The 19,928-nt window shown below is 36.7% G+C and overlaps 1 protein-coding gene across 6 annotated transcripts in view; it reads left to right on the top strand.

Moving 5' to 3' along the window:
• Cad74A (cadherin 74A) overlaps positions 1-19,928 on the top strand; it is a 748,720-nt gene that overhangs the window by 121,176 nt on the left and 607,616 nt on the right. For all 6 annotated transcript variants that reach the window (XR_016546733.1, XM_090369392.1, XM_090369388.1 and 3 more), the window contains 2 exons: positions 542-631; positions 12,211-12,410. Coding sequence is in view for 5 of the 6 variants with exons in the window: in XM_090369392.1 (XP_090225518.1) it covers positions 542-631; positions 12,211-12,410 (290 nt within the window). In the remaining variant the exon portion in view is untranslated. The remainder of the gene's footprint in view (positions 1-541; positions 632-12,210; positions 12,411-19,928) is intronic.

Here is a 19,928-nt window from a genome sequence, read left to right as displayed (position 1 = left end):
CAATCTCTCCAATGGTGAATTAATTGACAAGGATCTCATCTCATCATGCACCCCCTGGGAAAAATAATAGACACTTTTTTTTTTGTTCCCTTAAAAAAGATAACTGGTCTGTCAGGAAATTGATATTTAGAATTTGTGTAGACACTATAAATATTTGAAACATGATTATGAATTGTTAATGGACTCTCAAACAAGTAATAAACAAGCTTATGGCATTTTGAAATTGTCTTGATTGTATTAATTATTATTAGTATATTCCATATTTTTTAATATTTCTTTATTAGTGGCTTTTTCCATTTTGTCTGTCCATTTCTTAGGCATTCATTTTTCAAACTGTCACTCCTTGTATGACTCTTGTTTTCACTCTGATTAAGTAGCATATATTTAACTATATTTATATTTATTAATACTCTTAAAATTATTAATAACTTATTGTATGGTACTGATGTATTAAATGAGAGAAAGATAAGTGTAGAGCTGTAGTAATTTACCTAAGCATTTTATGCTGATTAAAAACTGTATCCAATATTTAAATTTTCAGATTTATGTTTGTGTCAAACAAATCGTGCCCCAGAGTTCCTCCCTGGTGGAGATATGGATAAATTTTCCATTAGAGAAGATACGCCAGTTGGTAAGCAATATATTTTTAAATATTAATGTATAAACCTTTCTAAAGGAATATTTCACATTAACAATTTTTTTATTTTTTGTAAAGTTATTCTAAAATTATTATAAATGAATATGGATTTTGCATATATTGTTATCAAAGTGTTTTATCTGTTGTCATTGATAGTTCAGCTAGTTCACTGTTCCAAGAAGCTTGGGACAGTGAACTAGCTTAATTGAAATTGCCTTTAGTAATTATGTGGTTCTTAGATCAATTCTGCTAGTGATGCAAATTAGCAATGGCAAATCAGTTTCCAGTGTGCCACTTGTGGCACACTGGAAATTGATTTGCCAATGCTAATTTGCTCGTAAATAAATTTTCTACTCATGAATAGATTTTCTCTCTCAAAAAAAATATTTTTTTGTATTTTGCAATAAATTTGTTTTTTGACCTGCCAGTTGCATTCATGGTGGAAACTGAGTATATTTTTTTATGCAGTAACAAATTATGCAGTAACAAAGCTCTCATTAGAAACTTTCAAGCATTGTTATCTTTTTCTAATATCAGTAAAGACTATTTACTAATTTCAGTCTTTTTTTTTTTTTGTGTGTTATTTTTCTCTAGCATATGAAAATTGATATTTTTGCTTCAGCTTATTTTTGAACAATCAATTAAGAAGATTTGCATTTGGAAAATGTTCTCTATCACTGTCCTAATGTATATAGGTATAATTGAATTTGTTAACTGGCATTCGTTTAATTGGTTAATATAATGATTGCTCATTTTTTATTGCTGTTCAGGTGTTTAATTAGTGGTATAAAAAAACATGCCGGAATTGGATTTCAGTTGTTCTGCTGATTATTATTTCAGAATTACGTGCACCTCAGACACACATTAATAATTTTACAATGGTCAAAATTTTACAACAGTTAACTAGGAAATGAATTTGCAACAGTCATTTAATTTCAAGTGGTTGAATTATATAATACAGGAATCTTTGCCTTCTAATTTTTCAAACTTGTGATTTGGAAAATGAGATATGGATAATTTAACTATTATTATATGTGGATGATATAAAAACTTCTTATTCCACGTGAACATCAAATTTCTTTGCTCTTTACAAAGGAATTACATTATATTTGGTGCACCAGAGCACTTTGTTGACGTTATATCTACAACTCTGTCAGCATGTTTTTTTGTGATTCTTTGAAATTATTTTAAAACCCACAAAAGGATCACAATATCCATTTTGCATACCCATGATCTAGATAACTGAAAATTTATATATCTTTTTCAAGACCAAAAACCCTCAGTAGCAGCACAGTGTTTCTGATTAGTGTCCTTCCACATCATGTGAAAAAAGTTGTCAGGTTTTGAATGCTATCAAGGTGGGACAAACTCCCAAGGGCTGTTTTTCTGCTCCATCTACCAAACTGTGTACATATTTACCATATAGGAGAACTCTCAGATGAGCCCTCTCTGAGAGCCTTTTAAGAGCCTCTCAGAGAGGTAGGACAATAAATGAAGGTAAACTTTTCACTGATTTAAGTGACACTAGAGTCTAGGAGGAATAAATTCAAACTAAGGGAGAAAGAAGTTCAGAGTTTCATTTGGCTATAGAAGTGAGATAATTTCTAAACAATAGAAAGGAGAAACAATAGAGATAAGCAATTCTTGAATGTTTTCTTTTATGTATATAATTTTCTCAGTGTATAGTATTAGTAGTGGCAAATCATGCAAGAAAGAAAACTTATACAGCATCAACAAAAAAAAAAAAAAAAAAAAAAAAAAACCAACACTTCCAGTGTGTCCATCTCTTCTAACAGTTTTTCTAGTCCTTCCTTGAATTTATTCAAACCACCCATCACAACACCAGATGGTTACAACAATCAACTACTTGCTGGCTGAAGGTAAATTTCTGCACATCTTTCTTACTACCATCCACCCTCAATTTCAATATATGCCCCTTCATGTGTAGATCGAGCAAGAGGACGGATTCCACTGGCATTGAGCTCAATGAATAGCCTTTGAATAGCTGAATCTATTCAAAGGCTTACTTCAATCAGATTTTCTTGCAGGTGGCTAGGCTCTGTGCACCGCAATTAGCCGAACTGAAACCCTTTTTGTTCCCTGTACTAATCTCATTGCTGTAGTCTAAATCTGTTCCAACAGACTCATGTCCTTATACAAATGAGGCTTCCAGAGCTGTATGCAGTACTCAAGACGTGCCTTAACCATTGCCTTATAAAATTAGATAATTACCTTCTTAACCCTACTGGCAAAATTTCTGTATATCATTGACAAAATCCTATGAACTGTCATGGCAGCCTGTTTGCACTGTCAGAAAATTTCATATCTAACAGCACTTTTATCCCCCAAGTCTTTCATTTTCCATTACACTGAGTGTGATACCACAGTTGGTATGTTGCTCTGGGATAACTGCTACCCATGTTCAGTACATTGCACATGTCAAAGTTACACTTCAATTGTCATTTCTCAGCCTGTCTGCCTAATTTTTCTAGATCTTAGTTGCAGTAACATACTGTCATTACTGTCCACCCTGCTAATATTTGTATCATCTGCCAACTTAACATTAAGCCTGATATGCCTACATCAATATCATTAATAAGTATAGAAAAGAGCAAGGGTCCCAGTACCGAACCCTTAGTCCACGAAGAGCAGTGTCCATTGATAACCAATCTCTATCTTCTCCCAGTCATCAATCCTCTTTTTTTCCATAGCAGTGTCTTGCTCCTAATACTATACTGCACTAAATTGTACAGCATTCTTTTATATGCAACAGTGTCAAAAGCTTTATGGAAATCTAAGTTTATGATATTAAAATTATTTTTTACATCCATTTCCTTTGTTATTGTATCATAATGTATTGTATTTTGTTATTGACGTTGTAGAGCGGATATCATCTTTTAGGGGCACAAAAGGTGATACAATTGTACATGTTGGCACTAATGATATCAAGAGTAGGAGACCGGCAGAATTACTTAACAAGTACAGGTCACTTGAAATACAAGTACAGGAATTTGAAAGTGTCTGCAATTCTGCCCAGACATGATAGGAGGGAGTATGATGAGAGCCTTGTCGATCAATTCGGCCCTGGAAAGATTGTGCAAGGCTCAAGGTATAGAATTTTTTCAGCCTGGACTGTACTTGTTAACAGGAGAGACTGCTTCTACAGGGATGGGATACACTTAAATAGAAAGGGTGCAAGAATATTTGCTGATGCTATCGAGGCAGTGTTAGGTAGGTCGGAAAACTGCTAGCTTTGGGGGGGGACAAAGACTAATAGATTAACAGTAGCCACTGGCAGAGGTGAAAGAGATTCTTGCACTGCTTCTATTGGAATGAGCAGAAGCCAGAAAAACAAGATGCAGGATATTTCAGAGACAGCTGGGAGTCATTTCGGTACAAGTAAACACATGGGTTGTGTTAGAGTAGCTAAGAATAGAAACAGGTGCATGTATACTTGCGTGTACACCAATGCTAGGAGTTTAGTAAATAAATTTGATGAATTTGAGGTATTGCTCAAACATCAAAGGCAGATATTGTTGGGATATCAGAGACGTGGTGTCACACAGATATAAGGAATGCAGAACTGGAATTTGGGGAGTACAATGTCTACAGAAAGGATAGACAGGAAAAGAAGGAAGGAGGGGTTATGCCTTTAGTTAAGAAACACATAAAATCCAAGGAAGTAAAGCCAGTCGACATCGCTGGACAGTTCAGTGTCGAGTCACTTTGGTGTGACATAAGCATTGGGAGATCAAAATTGAGATCAGGAGTGTGCTATAGGCCTAATGACTCTGATGAGTATAATAAGAAACTGTACAGGGAAATAGAGTGGGCCAGTAAATCAGAGAGTCTTCTAAAGGGAGATTTTAATTTCCCAGATATTGACTGGAATTTGTGGATTGGTCACTCACACACTAGCAAGGCTTTTGTGAATTTATTGGATGATTGTTTTCTACATCAGCATGTTCAGGAGGCAACTAGAGGGAGTAATATACTTGATCTGATTATCAGTAGTGATTCTTCATGCATTAAGAATCTGCAGATAAAGGAACCACTAGGTGGCAGTGATCACAGTGTGCTGAAGTGGGATTTACTCAAAGAGGTAATTACCATCATGGGTAAAGGGAAGAGTTATTGCTTTCGTAAAGGTGACTACGATGGACTGAGACAGTATTTAAATTCTGTACAATGGGACCAACTGATGATGTTATAAACAGCAAATTCAAAATGGGAAGCATTCAAAAACTTATCTTGAAAGCTACTAGGCTTTACATACCAACTAAGAAATGTTGTTCAAGGTTTAGACCTAAATTGATGTCGGATGAACTAATGAGACATATGGCAGAGAAGAAAAATGCATGGGATACATATAAATTAATGGGTGACACAGAAGCCTATGATAGATACAAGTTGATCTGTAACCAAGTTACAAAGGAGGTTAGGCAGGCGAAGGCAGATTACGAGAAATCTTTGGCAAGGGATGCAAAGAGTTCTTTACTTATGTAAACTCTAGAAAAAAGGGGATGAATCAGATTGGTCCACTTGATATCGATGGGTCAACTGTTGATGATCCTGCTCAGGTAGCTAACAAACTAAATTAATATTTTGCATGGACATTCACACATGAGGAGTTATTCAGCGAGGGGAATGCCAGAGGTGTATTCAACTCTGGCAGTAAGCTAGAGAATCTTGTAATAACTGAGAGTAAAGTGGAGGAGAAATTGTTGAAGATAAACACAAGAAAGACACCTGGGGTGGATGGGATCTATCCAGTTATATTAAAGGAGGCAGCAATGGAAGTAAGCAAACCCTTAGCCATAATTATGAGAGCTTCCTTGGACTCAGGGGAGGTACCCACAGACTGGAAATGTGCAAATGTGACCCCAATTCACAAAGGAGAATCAAAGGCTGACACAAGTAATTATAGACCTGTGAGTTTAACTTCTGTTCCGGAAAATTAGTGGAGGCACTGGTTAAAGAAGCACTGCAGGATCATCTAGACAAAACTTCAGTTATAGCTCAGACACAGCATGGTTTTGTTAAGGGAAAGTCTTGCCTGACCAAGTTGATTGGATGCTATGGTGCAGTCACAAAAGAACTGGATGCAGGGAATAACTTTGGTATTATATACTTGGATCTTAGAAAGACTTTTGATACTGTTGCACATGGAAGACTGCTGCACAAATTGGAGCAGTGTGGCATTGGAGGCAAAGTGCTGCTATGGATAAAGGGGTGGTTGAGGGGGAAAAGACAGAGAGTGGTAATCAATGGACACTGCTCATCATGGACTAATGTTATTAGTGGAGTCCCTCAGGGTTCAGTGTTGGGTCCATTATTGTTTTCTGTATTTATAAATGATATTGATGATGGTATATCAAGCTTAATGTCCAAGTTTGCAGACGATATGAAGGTTGGCAGGGTTGTCAAGGACACTACTGACACTATGCTGCTGCAACAGGATCTGGAAAGGTTGAGCAGATGGGCTGAGAGGTGGCAAATGAAGTTTAACATTGACAAATGTAAAGTACTACATATGGGAAACAGCAACCCCAGAGCAACGTATCAACTCTGTGGTACTACACTGACAGTAGTAGAGAATGAAAGGGACCTGGGGGTGGTTGTGCAGGCAGATATGAATTTCCCTGAGCAGTGCAGACAGGCTGCAAGAGTAGCTCATGGTGTATTGTCAATGATATATAGGAATTTTTCTAGCAGGGATAAGGAGGTGATTATTCCCTTGTATGAGCCAATGGTCAGGCCACACCTAGAGTACTGTATACAGGTTTGGAGGCCGCGTTTCAAGAAGGATGTAGAGCTGCTAGAACGAGTACAGAGAAGGGCAACAAGATTAGTGAATGGAACAATGGGGTGCTCTTACGAAGAAAGGCTTAAGTTTTGCAAATTACAGTGTCTGGAGACTAAGAACTAGCGAGGTGATCTGATAGAGGTGTATAAAGCCTTGAATGGTTTGAGCATGCTCAATGCTGATGGGATTCTTCCTCTTGCTCAGAATAATCACCTGAGAGGGCATAAATTCAAATTGAGGAAAGACAGATTTAGGATAGACGTGCGGAAATTTGCCTTTAGCCAGCTGGTGGTTGGTTGGTGGAACAGACTTCCATCCCTTGTCGTTTAAGTTGATAGCCTAAATAAGTTTAAGGCTCAGCTGGACAGGTATTTTGAACGAAGAGAGGGGTGAAGTGGAAGTGGTTTTTTTTTTTGGCTGATGTTGCATAAGCTTGCTTTCTTGCATCAAATGCCTCTACTAATGCTAATGCTATCATAGTGTATGGTATTTTGTTATTGTATCATAGTGTATTGTATTTTGTTATTGTATCATAGTGTATTGTATTTTGTTATTGTATCATAGTGTATCATACAAATCCATGCTGTGACTTTGGCATAATTGTACGCTTATATAGATGGTCTTAGATTATTTCTTTAATCAAAGACTCTGTATTTTCCCAGGAACAGAAGTCAAGCTTATAGGTCTGTAACTACTCACTTTATTCTTTGATTCTCCTCTCCTCCAGTGAAAAGATCCCATCAAGTGTTCATAAGTCAAACCTTTGGTGCTTTTCTGATCTGTATGATAATGACAGCAATTACTGATGAAGTGGTAAGAATATACCATGAAATGTACATTTTCTATCTGTATGTAATTTCCAACTGGAAATAAACAGTTATCCTGACTTAGGTTGAAGTGCTTTATTCCTCTTTTGACAAGATTCCATCATCCTCAAGGGCCTTGTTTACTTTTAGCTTCAACATTGTGAAATAAGGGTTTTTTTTTTTTTTTTTGGCTGATGCTATATAAGCTTGCTTTCTTGCATCATGTGCCCTTGCTAATGCTAATGCATCGGATCAAGAGTGTTGCTCCCTCTGGTTGCCTCTCGAACGTGTTGCTGTAGAAAACAGTCATCCAGTAGATCCACAAAAGTCTTGCTGGTGTGCGAGTGGTCAAGAACAGGTTCCAGTCAGTGTCTGTAAAGTTGGAATCTCCCATTGTGGGACATTCTGAATTACCACCGCACTATTTCTCTGCACAATTGCTCATTGTGCTCATCGGATTCATTGGGCCTGTAGCGCGCACCTGCTCTCATTTTTCCTTTCCCAGTGCTTATTTCACCCCAGACTCAGCACTGTATTGTCCACCATCAGTTCGATGCACTTCCTTAGATTTAATTAACAGCATGGCCCTTCCTATCCTGTCTGTCCGTTCTGTACATATTGTGCTCCCCAATTTCCAGCTCTGCATTGCCTGTATCTGTGTGACAGCACGTCTCTGATATCCCAACAGTGTCTGCCTTTGATGTCTTGACTAGCACTTCGGGCTCATCAAATTTATTGGCTATACTCCTAGCATTGGTTTGACTTTGCGCATTATAGCCTTAGATGCTAATGCACCATAAAACTCTAAAACAAACAAACAATCCTAGCACTGGTGTTCATGCAAGTATACATCCTAGTATACACTTTTAAGTATACACTTTTAAATCTCTGGCCTTTCCAGTGAACTGGCACACCTACAATGAAAGCAACGCGGAGATGGGGGGAACCCCTGGTGCCGCTTGACATTAAATACACTCTACACTCTACACATCCTAGCCACCCTAACACAGCCCACGTGTTTGCCTGTTCCACTGTGACTCCCGGCAGTCCTGGAAATCTCCATTACCTCCTTTCCAGTCTGCTGCCCATTGTAGTGGGAGCGGTGCGGGGGTCACTTTTGCCTCTGCCTGCGGCCGCTGTTAACCTTTCGGTCTGTGTTGTCCCCCCGCGCTAGTGGTTTTCCGCCCCAACTAGCACTGCCTCGGTGGCGTCAGCGAATATTCTTGTCCCATCTCTGTGGAGGCGGTTTCTCCTGTCAGCGGGCGCAGGCCGGGCTGAGGGAAGTTTTGCCCTTTGAGCCTTGCACAATCTCTCCAGGGCCGATTTGATTGACAGGGCTCTCATCATGTGCTCCCTCCTGTCGTGTCTGGGTGGAGTTGCGGACACTTTCACATTCAACCCTAACTTTTAACTTTTTTTTCAGTATAAATGATATTAATGATGGTATATCAAGCTTAATGTCCAAGTTTGCAGACGATATGAAGGTTTGTAGAGTTGTTAAGGACACTAATGACAGTATGCTGCTGCTGCAGCAACAGTAACTAGAAAAGTTGAGCAGATGGTCTGAGAGGTGGCAAATGAAGTTTAACATTGACCAATGTAAAGTACTACATATGGGAAGCAGTAACACCAGAGTAACGTATCAACTTTGTTGTACTAAACTGACTGGTTGAGAATGAAAAGGACCTGGGGTAATTGTGCAGGTGGATATGAAGTTTTTTGAACATTGCACACAGTCTGCAAGAGTAGCTCATGGTGTCTTTTCAATGATATACAGGAATTTTTCTAGCAGGGATAAGGAGGTGATTATCCCCTTCTATAAGGCAATGGTCAGGCCACACCTTGAGTACTATATACAGGTGTGGAGGCCTCATTTTAAAAGAATGTCGAACTGTTGAAACAAGTACTGAGAAGGGCAACAAGATTAGTGAATGGAACAAAGGGTTGCTCTTATGAAGAAAGGCTTAAGTGTTGCAAATTACAGTGTCTGGAGACTTCAAACCTAAGAGGTGATCTGATTGAGGTGTATAAAGCCTTGAATGGTTTGAGCATGCTCATTGCTGATGGGATTCTTCCTCTTGCTCAGAATAATCACTTGAGATGGCATAAATTCAAATTGAGGAAAGACAGATGTAGAATAGATAATGGGAGCGTTTTTTTTTTGGCTGATGCTGCATATGCTTGCTTTTTTGCATCATATGCCTCTACTAATGCTAATGCTAATTCCTCTTGTTAATGTAGATGCAAAATATTTATTCGGTTTTTCAGCAACCTGAGCAAGGTCATCAACAGTTAAACTGCTGACATCAAGTCGCCAAATGTGATTCAACCCATTGCAAGAGTAGCTCATGGTGTATTGTCAATGATATATAGGAATTTTTCTAGCAGGGATAAGGAGGTGATTATTCCCTTGTATAAGGCAATGGTCAGGCCACACCTAGAATACTGTATACAGGCCTGGAGGCCTCATTTCAAGAAGGATGTAGAGCTGCTGGAATGAATACAGAGAAGGGCAACAAGAGTAGTGAATGGAACAAAGGGGTGCTCTTACGAAGAAAGACTTAAGTTTTGCAAATTACAGTGTCTGGAGACTAGGCACCAGCGAGGTGATCTGATAGAGGTGTATAAAGCCTTGAATGGTTTGAGCATGCTCAATGCTGATGGGATTGTCCCTCTTGCTCAGAATAATCACCTGAGAGGGCATAAATTCAAATTAAGGAAAGACAGATGTAGGATAGACGTGCGGAAATTTGCATTTAGCCAGCGGGTGGTTGGTTGGTTGGTGGAACAGACTTCCATCCCTTGTCATGGAAGTTGATAGCCTAAATAGGTTTAAGGCTCAGCTGGACAGGTATTTCGAACGAACAGAGGCGCGAAGTGGACGTGGTTATTTTATTTTATTTTTTTATTTATTTATTTTATTTTATTTTTATTTTTTTTTGGCTGATGCTTCATAAGCTTGCTTTCTTGCATCAAATGCCTCTACTAATGCTAACAATATCTCTTCCACTTTCTTCTCAGTTATCACAAAATCCTTTAGCTGCCATTTATAACTGGCTTATTCTGGTATTACCATTCCTAAAAATGTCTTCACAGGTGCAAGTAGATGAAAAATATTTATTTAGTTTGTCAACAATCTGAACAGAATCATCAGAGGTATGTCATTTGTATCTAGTGCGGCAATGTTGTCATTTCTTTCTTCCTAGTGTTAACGTAACAAATTAAAAGCCATCTTAGCCATTGTCTTATCATAATGTGCCTTAATTTTTCTAATCCCCTTAGTGACCTGATTGCAGACTAGTTTGTACTTATCTAGGTTTCTGTGCCCCCTGATAATTTATAATCATTCCATTCCTTTTTCTCCTCTATAACTAGTCTCATAATTTCTTCTCATCCATTTAGGTCAAAACCTTGAAATCTCTTTGTTGGTATAAAAAGTTTCTATGATTACTTCCCTGAATTCTTCCACTTTAGAATTTGTAGTTGGTAACATCATCAGTTGGTACCACTGAAAATAATTTAAAAAGTTTCAAAGACTACTGTGGCTGTCTTTATGAAATCAAAATCTCTTCCCTTTTATTCTTGATAGTAGTTATATCTTTACATAAATCTCATATCGGCACACTGTGATCACTGCTACCTAGTAGTTTCTTTATCTTCAGAGTCTTAATGCATGAAGGGACATTGCTGTTAATCAAATCAAGAATACTTCTTTCTCTTGTTGCCTCTCTGACATGCTGTGACAGAAAACAGTCATCCAATAAACTCAGAAAAGTCTTGCTACTCTGTGAGTGAATGGGTAATTTTAACTTTCCATTTAATATTTGGAAAATTTAAAATCCCCTGTTATAAGACATTTTGATTTACTGGCCAATTCTGTTTATCTGGATATGCCAGGAAACAAATTATTTTGTGAGATAACTGTCATTCACTAATTGTTATTGCAAGGCCTGTTAGAAAAATTAACAATATGTATATATTTATTAGTTATTTTTATCATTGTTTATTGGTAAACCATATTTGTCAATTATCTAGATGGAAAGGGATAATTTTAAATGACAGCTATTTTCATTTCATCACTGAATTAAACTATAACCATGTGTGAAGTCATTGTAATCTTCTTTGGTTTTTAAACCTCAAAGTTTTATCATTTACAGCATCTGTAATTTATAATGTGGAATTTAATGATAGTAGGATGCTTGTTTCTTGCTTGTTTTTATCAAAGTGTATTAATTCGTTAAAAATAAAATTAATTTTTAAGTAGTAATTAAAAAAATTTAACTTTTAATTTTAATTAAATAAAAAATCTTTGAGTAGTAACCCTTATTTTTTTTTCTGTGTTTTTGTGTTTTCACTCTTGCTATTGTTATCCTAAGATTTGAATAATAGCAGCTGTCATTCATACAACAGTAAAGCTAACTGTAATTTAGACTAATTAAAAATCCCAGTTATTGGTAGGATGCTATAATGGGCACTGAATTTTTACTGAATGCTAGGAGTTTATTTAAGCATCTTTTTTTTTAAAGATATTTCTATGATTGCTTGCACTTTTTCATGCACTTTCTTTAATTGCACTAATGAGTGACAAATTATAAATTAGTTTTCTATGCAAATGAGTATCTGTTGCCTAAATATATAATATATCAGGTAATGTATACTAAAATTTCATTAAAATTCATTATAAAACATTCCATAGAATGTTTTATAGTGTTTGATATGCTACCATTTAAATAGAAACATTTACACCTCCATTTAAATACACAAGATATTTCCATTTAAATGCAAAATCAAATGCATCATTACAAATACATATAGAAACATTTAATTGAAATGGGTAACTACTTAAGTTCAGTTCCTCTTTTCACTTGTTTCAGAAGTATTTTCGAAGCATTTATTCAGTTTTAAAGAATTTCTTAAACTGTTTTAAAAACTTTGGTATTTATCAATGCTTTTTACAACAGGATCTATAGTATATACACTTCGTGGTAGGGAACCTGAAAACACTAGGGTGTACTACTATATTAGTGGTGATACTTTCAGTGTTGAGAAAGATACAGGAGTGGTGAGACTCATCCGTCCATTGGATAGAGAAACAGAGAGTACTATTGATGTTATCATTAGCATCACTGATGATAAAGTACAGGGGCAGGACCCCAATACAGTAAGTATAATTATTTAAAAATTGTGCTTTTCTTTTAACGTAACATCAAAATTATTTATATGCATTAGTTTTGACTTTATGTTATATTAAATTGTCCTTGTTACATCATTTAGCATCACACATAAGTCAGTGTGAAGGACTGCAAGCATAACTCTAGTGTTTTTTGTTTTTTTAGTACTAGTGTTAGTGGTGGAAAATAATGCAAGAAAGCCATCAGTGTTAGTTTGCTCAGTCCATTTAAAGCCTTGTAAGTGACTAATTTTCAGACATTGCATTTCTTTACTGATAATGTCATAGTAACTAATAAAATGAGTCAGACATGATTTGCCCCTAACAAAGCCATTCTGTGTTTTGCTTATAATTTCATACCTGTTTAGACAGCAGCATAGGAATGCCTTGGCATTGGGGCAGGTGCCAAGCGCTCCAATATCAGAAGGGTGCCACTGACATCCTGTCAGTGGCACCCTTCTGATACTGGAACAGATGGTGGGGTGAAAATTAATTTTCACCAAATGGCGTGTTTACAAAGTCTGCATGCATCCATAAATCTGAGTACATACTGTATAGCAGCATTTGTCATCCAAAACATAGCTTTGAAGGGACTATTCAGGTGACCGCTTCATCAGCGCATGCTCGAATGAATAGCAGTTCTCAATTCACACATTGTCTGGCCAGTAGCACAGTGGTATCATTACCATCCTCCCCATACCAGGTGGAAAAGGCCCCAGATTTGAATCCCAATGATGACGTGAGGAACTTTAATGGACTTTTTTCACTCTGTGGCTGAGTTAGTCGGTCTCAGGTGTAGAGAGAGCAAGATCTTTTCGTCTAGAAAAACAGGCAAATCGACCAGAGAACACAAGCAATTTACAGACACAAATACAGGTTTATGTAAGAAATGACGGTGACTTTAATATAATAATTTGAATTTAAATTCATGCATCATGTATGTTCTACGATACTGAAAAAGTTAGAAGTTATAAATAATTTGTGTATAATGTTTTGTGCTTAAAAACAGGTTATCAGGAATGTTGTGACTTATAATTTAAATAAAACAAGAAAAGACCAATAAACCAGAGTCTATTGTTCAAATGTGGAATACACCTTGATCTGCCCACTGGAATTTTCCAACATAATTTTACCAATTATCGAAAAAAGGTGTGTAGCCACGAATTTGCCAAGGGCGCCAAAAATCTGGCTATGCCTCTGTGTGTAGATGATACTGTATTGCATTCTCTAAGGATTCCATAATCTTTCCTGGCACAGAAGTCAAACTGACAGATTTGTAGTGTTGTTTAGTTCACCCTTTCAGCCACCTTTGTGAATAGGAGAAATGTTTGTGCATCTTCAATCTATTAGGGATATCATCTGAATACAGGGATTTTCTCTTTATCACAGTTTAAAGGTTTGCTTACAAGTTTTGTTGCTTTCTTTAGTATAATCAGATGGATTCTGTAAGGTCCTGGTGCCTTGCTCACTTTTAATTGAATAACTTCATTTCTAGTCCCTTCTCAGTTGGCGCCTCCGTAGCCAGGTGGGAAGGAGCAGCAGTGCGTAGCACACGCTTCTTGATTAGACCGGGGTTCGAGCCCGTCACCACCAAATACGGAGGATGCGGAAAGGTCAGGGAATGACCACCGCATATACCGGAGCAATATGGCCTTAGTTGCTAATGCTCCTAAAAAAAAAAAAAAACAAATAACAAATCCCTTCTCAGTTATGAAAAAGTCCATCAACTTCCAATTTATATTAGCTAGACAGCTGGTATTCTCAGTATAAAAACTTCCTCCATGTAAAGTGTAAGTACAAAATATTTTTTTAGCTTATCAGCAATCACTTCAGGATCATCACTACCTTTACCACAAGACATCAAGTGGATCAGTTTGATTCCTTTCCTTTTACCTCCAACATAAGTAAAGAAATCCCTGTTACTTCTTTTTACTCTTAGCTAAGGACTTCTCATGATCTGCATCAATAGGTAATGCCTTGACTAACTTTATTAAAGAGTAATTTTATATTTGCTGTTTTATTTAGTATCACTTGATGATGTATAATTATTCTATGCCTCTTTCTTCTCTGCCACTGAAATCATCAGTATAAACAAAAATCAGCATATCAGAATCCATTTTGGTTTATACCATGAACGATATCATTTTGTTGGTATAAAAAGCTTAGTAGCTTGCAGAATAACTTTCTTAAACACTTCCCATTTAGTATTTATATTTGTTAAAGTTATATTTGTTTCCACTAAAGAAAACTTATATGGTGCTCAAGACCATTTTAATGTCCCTTGCAAAAACAAAACCCTTCTCCTTTCCTTCAATAATAATCACTTAAAATGCATGGGATACATATAAATTAACATGTGACACAGAAGCCTATGATAGATATAAGCTGGTCTGTAACCAAGTTACAAAGGAGGTTAGGCAGGCGAAGGCAGATTACGAGAAATCTTTGGCAAAGGATGCAAAGAAAAACAGGAAAGAGTTCTTTACTTATGTAAACTCTAGAAAAAAGGGGATGAATCAGATTGGTCCACTTGATATCGATGGGTCAACTGTTGATGATCCTGCTCAGGTAGCTAACAAACTAAATTAATATTTTGCATGGACATTCACACATGAGGAGTTATTCAGCGAGGGGAATGCCAGAGGTGTATTCAACTCTGGCAGTAAGCTAGAGAATCTTGTAATAACTGAGAGTAAAGTGGAGGAGAAATTGTTGAAGATAAACACAAGAAAGACACCTGGGGTGGATGGGATCTATCCAGTTATATTAAAGGAGGCAGCAATGGAAGTAAGCAAACCCTTAGCCATAATTATGAGAGCTTCCTTGGACTCAGGGGAGGTACCCACAGACTGGAAATGTGCAAATGTGACCCCAATTCACAAAGGAGAATCAAAGGCTGACACAAGTAATTATAGACCTGTGAGTTTAACTTCTGTTCCGGAAAATTAGTGGAGGCACTGGTTAAAGAAGCACTGCAGGATCATCTAGACAAAACTTCAGTTATAGCTCGTACACAGCATGGGTTTGTTAAGGGGAAGTCTTGTTTGACTAATTTGATTGAACACTATGATGTAATCACAAAGGAACTGGATGCAAAGAATAACTTTGATATCATATATTTGGATATTAGAAAAGCCTTTGATACTGTTGCACATGGAAGACTGCACAAATTGGAGCAGTGTGGCATTGGAGCAAATTGCTGCTATGGATAAAGGGATGGTTGAGTGGGAGAAGACAGAGAGTGGTAATCAATGGACACTGCTCTTCATGGACTAATGTTATTAGTGGAGTCGCTCAGGGTTCAGTGTTGGGTCCATTGTTGTTTTCTGTATTTATAAATGATATTAATGATGGTATATCAGGCTTAATGTCCAAGTTTGCAGACAATACAAAGGTTGGCAGGGTTGTTAATAGCACTAATGACAGTACACTGCTGCAACAGGATCTAGAAAAGTTGAGCAGATGGGCTGAGAGGGGGCAAATGAAGTTTAACATTGACAAATGTAAAGTACTACATATGTTAAGCAGTAATCCCAGAGTAATGTATCAACTCTGTACCCCTGTCAGTATAGTACCACACTGACAGTGGTAGAGAATGAAAAGGACCTGGGGGTAATTGTGCAGGCAGATATGAAGTTTTCTGAGCAGTGCAGACAGTCTGCAAGAGTAGCTCATGGTGTTTTGTCAATGATATACAGGAATATTTCTAGTAGGGATAACAATGTGATTATCCCCTTGTATAAGGCAATGGTCAGACCACACCTTGAGTACTGTATACAGGTCTGGAGGCCTCATTTTAAGAAGGATGTAGGGCTGTTGGAACGAGTACAGAGAAGGGCAACAAGATTAGTGAATGGAACAAAGGGTTGCTCTTACGAAGAACGGCTTAAGTTTTTGCAAATTACAGTGTCTGGAGACTAGGCACCTGCGAGGTGATCTGATAGAGGTGTATAAAGCTTTGAATGGTTTGAGCATGCACAATGCTGATGGGATTCTTCCTCTTGCTCAGAATAATTGCCTGAGAGGGCATAAATTCAAATTGAGGAAAGACGGTTGTTGGATAGATGTTCGGAAGTTTGCCTTTAGCGAGTGGGTGGTTGATTGCTGCAACAAACTCCAGCTGTCGTTGTAGAAGTTGATAGCTTAAGTAGATTCAATGCAGAACTTGACAAACATTTGGAGCAAGTGGTTGGGTGAAATAAGGGGTTTTTTTTTTTTTTTTTGGCTGATGCTATATAAGTTTGCTTTCTTGCATCATTTGCCTTTGCTAATGCTAATGATAACTTCTTTAAATAGATATCTCTTCTATATACTGTGATCACTGTTCACCTGTAGTTTCTTTATTTGAATATTCTTAATATCTGATGGATCTTTACTGATAACCAGGTTAAGACATTTTCTTTCCCTGGCATCTCTAAGGTGCTGCTGCTGCAAGAATCAATCATCTAGCAATTCCAGAATTGCATACCTCTCAGGATGACTAATGGTCAATCCAGAAGTTCAAATCATATACTGGAAAATAGTCTCCTAGATTAAGATGTCTTGATTGCATGCTCATTCTGTTTGTCTGTAAAAATATTTGTTATACTCATCACAGACTTCACAATCATCTGGTCTATAACATGCTCCTACTCTCATCTTTGTTTTTCTTAATGCTTATGTCACACCATATTTATTCATTATATTTATCCATTGGATATACTTGTCTTGAATCTATATGCTGTTAGTTGAAATCCTTCTCATTCTGTCAAGTCTGTCCTTATATACATTTACTTGCTATATTCAAACTATGCATTCAGCATATCAGAATTACACCCTGTTTCTGATATTCTTATAATCTCTGCCTTTGTTAACTTAACCAATATCTAAATTTATCAAATTTGTTAACCGTTGTGATTCTGACACATCCCATGTAGTTGCTTATAGCAGTACTTTCTCTAGGAATTTTGCTTCCCATTTTAGTTTCCTTTTCTTTTAATACATTGTTGCCATCTGTACATCTTTCTACCTTCAGAAGGATGGTGGAAAGATGTACAGATGGCAACAATGTATTCTTCTGAGGCTTCATACATACATTAGGTGTGTGCAGGTGTTATTTTGAGCCATATCTGATAATGTATATTTGCATTATTATGCATTATTCTGGTAAGTTGATAGAATTTTTTATGGTTTAATTCTAGACAGAATTTTTTATGGTGTTCACATTTACCCATTCTTTTTTTAATGCTATAAATGTAGACCTGTCAAACACTATAATGGTGTTAAAGACAAGGCAGTTCAGTTGAACGAGGGTTACCAACAAATGTCCCTATATCAGTGTCTCTATATATTCTCTGAGCAGTGCAAATGGGCTGCCAGAGCAGGTCATGGAGTGTTGGCAATAATATATAGGAATTTTTCTAGCAGAGACAAGGAGGTGATTATCCCTTTGTATAAGGCAATGGTCAGACCACACCTTGAGTACTGTATACAGGTATGGAGGCCTCCTTTTTTTAGGAAGGATGTAGAGTTGCTAGAATGAGTACAGAGAAGGGCAACAAGATTGGTGAGAGGAACAAAGGGGTGTGCTTATGAAGAAAGGCTTAAGTTCTGCAAGTTGCAGCATCTTGAGACTAGGCACCTGTGAGGTGATCTGATTGAGGTTTATAAGGCCTTGAATGGTTTGAGCACGCTCAATGCTGATGGGATACTTCCGCTTTCTCAGACTAAGAACCTGATGGGTATAGATTCAAATTGAAGAAAGACAGTTGTAGAATAGATGTGCAGAAGTTTGCCTTTAGCCAACTGGTAGCTGATTGCTGGAACACACTTCCATCTGTTGTTGCAGAAGTTGATAGCTTAAATAAATTTAAGGCTGAACTAGACAAACATTTGGAGTGACCAGATGGGTGAAATGGGAAGGGTTTTTTTTTTCTTTTTTCTTTTTTTTGGCTGATACTGTAGAAGCTTGCTTTCTTGCATCATATGTCTCAACTAATGCTAATGCTATCATTGGACTGATCTGCACTTGTTAGACTGCTAATAACATAAGACCAAACTTAACCATATTAAACAACGACTCTTGTCCAATCTCTTTGCTCTTCCCAGATGGCCATTTGCTGATTGGTACCTCATTATTGGGAAACTATAAGTTGAAAAAATTGAATAAAAATGACACCACACCAAAAGCTTCAGTATTGTATTTTATTGGGCAAAACCATTCAGATTTCAGGGTGAACTTCTCAACTTCATTAAAAGTGTATGAGGGGAGAGTTTGTAGGAAAAATAGACTTATCTTAAATTTTCATCAAGCCAAAACAAAAAGTGGAAAAAATTTGGGATAGGAGTGTTTCTCAATTTTTGTTTCCCAATAACATACATTTCAACCTGCATGGAGTGTAATCTGCCTTTAATTTCTTAAAGAATTCCAGATTATTCTCAAACATTTCGTGGTATTTCCTTTACCACTTCTGTGAATTTCCGTGACACTTGTGACTACGGCATACAATACCGAGATCCCGGAATCCTGGTAATTTTTTTTCCAGTATTCAAATACCGGTATTGATACAAAAATACCAGTTTTTCGGTACTAATATAAAAATAATTTTTTATGATTTAATCACATAAAGGTTATAAAATCACCTTTATGTGATTTTTATGTGATTTTATAACCACCAACCAAAAATGATAAATATATACTGGTGACCCCCGCTTAATGGTGATAATTCGTTCCGGAAAAACAGAGCGCTAAGTGAATCCGCGCTAACCGAGCTCCACATTCCCATAAAGTAACATATGTATTTGTAAGTTGCAGTCGGTGCCATAGGATATTTCCTAATCAATAATAAACAGTAGTGAAAAGATGCACAAATGTCGGTCAAAATATTTAATATTCAAATATTTGTACATATAAAATATTCTGCATTACATAATTATGTGGTAACTACTTACGTATCAAAATTAAACTTAAAATTCCAATTAAAATCATGAATTTAATTGATCTAAATTAATTTTAATTGATTTAATTTAATTGATGAATTTAATCATGAAAAATGTGTCGTTTTGTGTTGGCCCTCTTCAAAATAAACTAAAAGGGGTATTAATTTTAAATCCCCCGCAGCGTTACTACCCAACAATAAAGTCACCTGATCCTTCGCCGCTTTGAAACCTGGCATGCTTTTCGCTTCTTTCAATATGAAACTTCTTTTAGGCATTCGTTTCCACAAAAGTCCCGCTTCATCTATGTTATAAACTTGTTGAGAAGTATAACACACAATACCCCTCTTCAATAATTTTAACAAGTTCTTTTTTAAAAGTTTCGGCTCTTTGTCTGCACTTACGGCTTCTCCCTAGATTTTAAATCTATTCAACCAGCCGTTACCAGTTTTAAATGGTTCCAAATTTTTTTTCCTTTAGGTGAGTTTTCTTCAGATCATCATATTGGCTAATCTCTCTCTTTTTTTTTTTTTTTTTTATTTTATTATATTTAATTTAACTGAATTCTGCATTGGATATTATCTTCAATAAAAT

This window comes from Mastigoproctus giganteus, chromosome 3, assembly GCF_048544385.1.
Source record: "Mastigoproctus giganteus isolate SK-2022 chromosome 3, ASM4854438v1, whole genome shotgun sequence".
Taxonomy (NCBI): domain Eukaryota; kingdom Metazoa; phylum Arthropoda; class Arachnida; order Uropygi; family Thelyphonidae; genus Mastigoproctus; species Mastigoproctus giganteus.
This window is presented reverse-complemented; position numbering and strand designations above follow the sequence as displayed.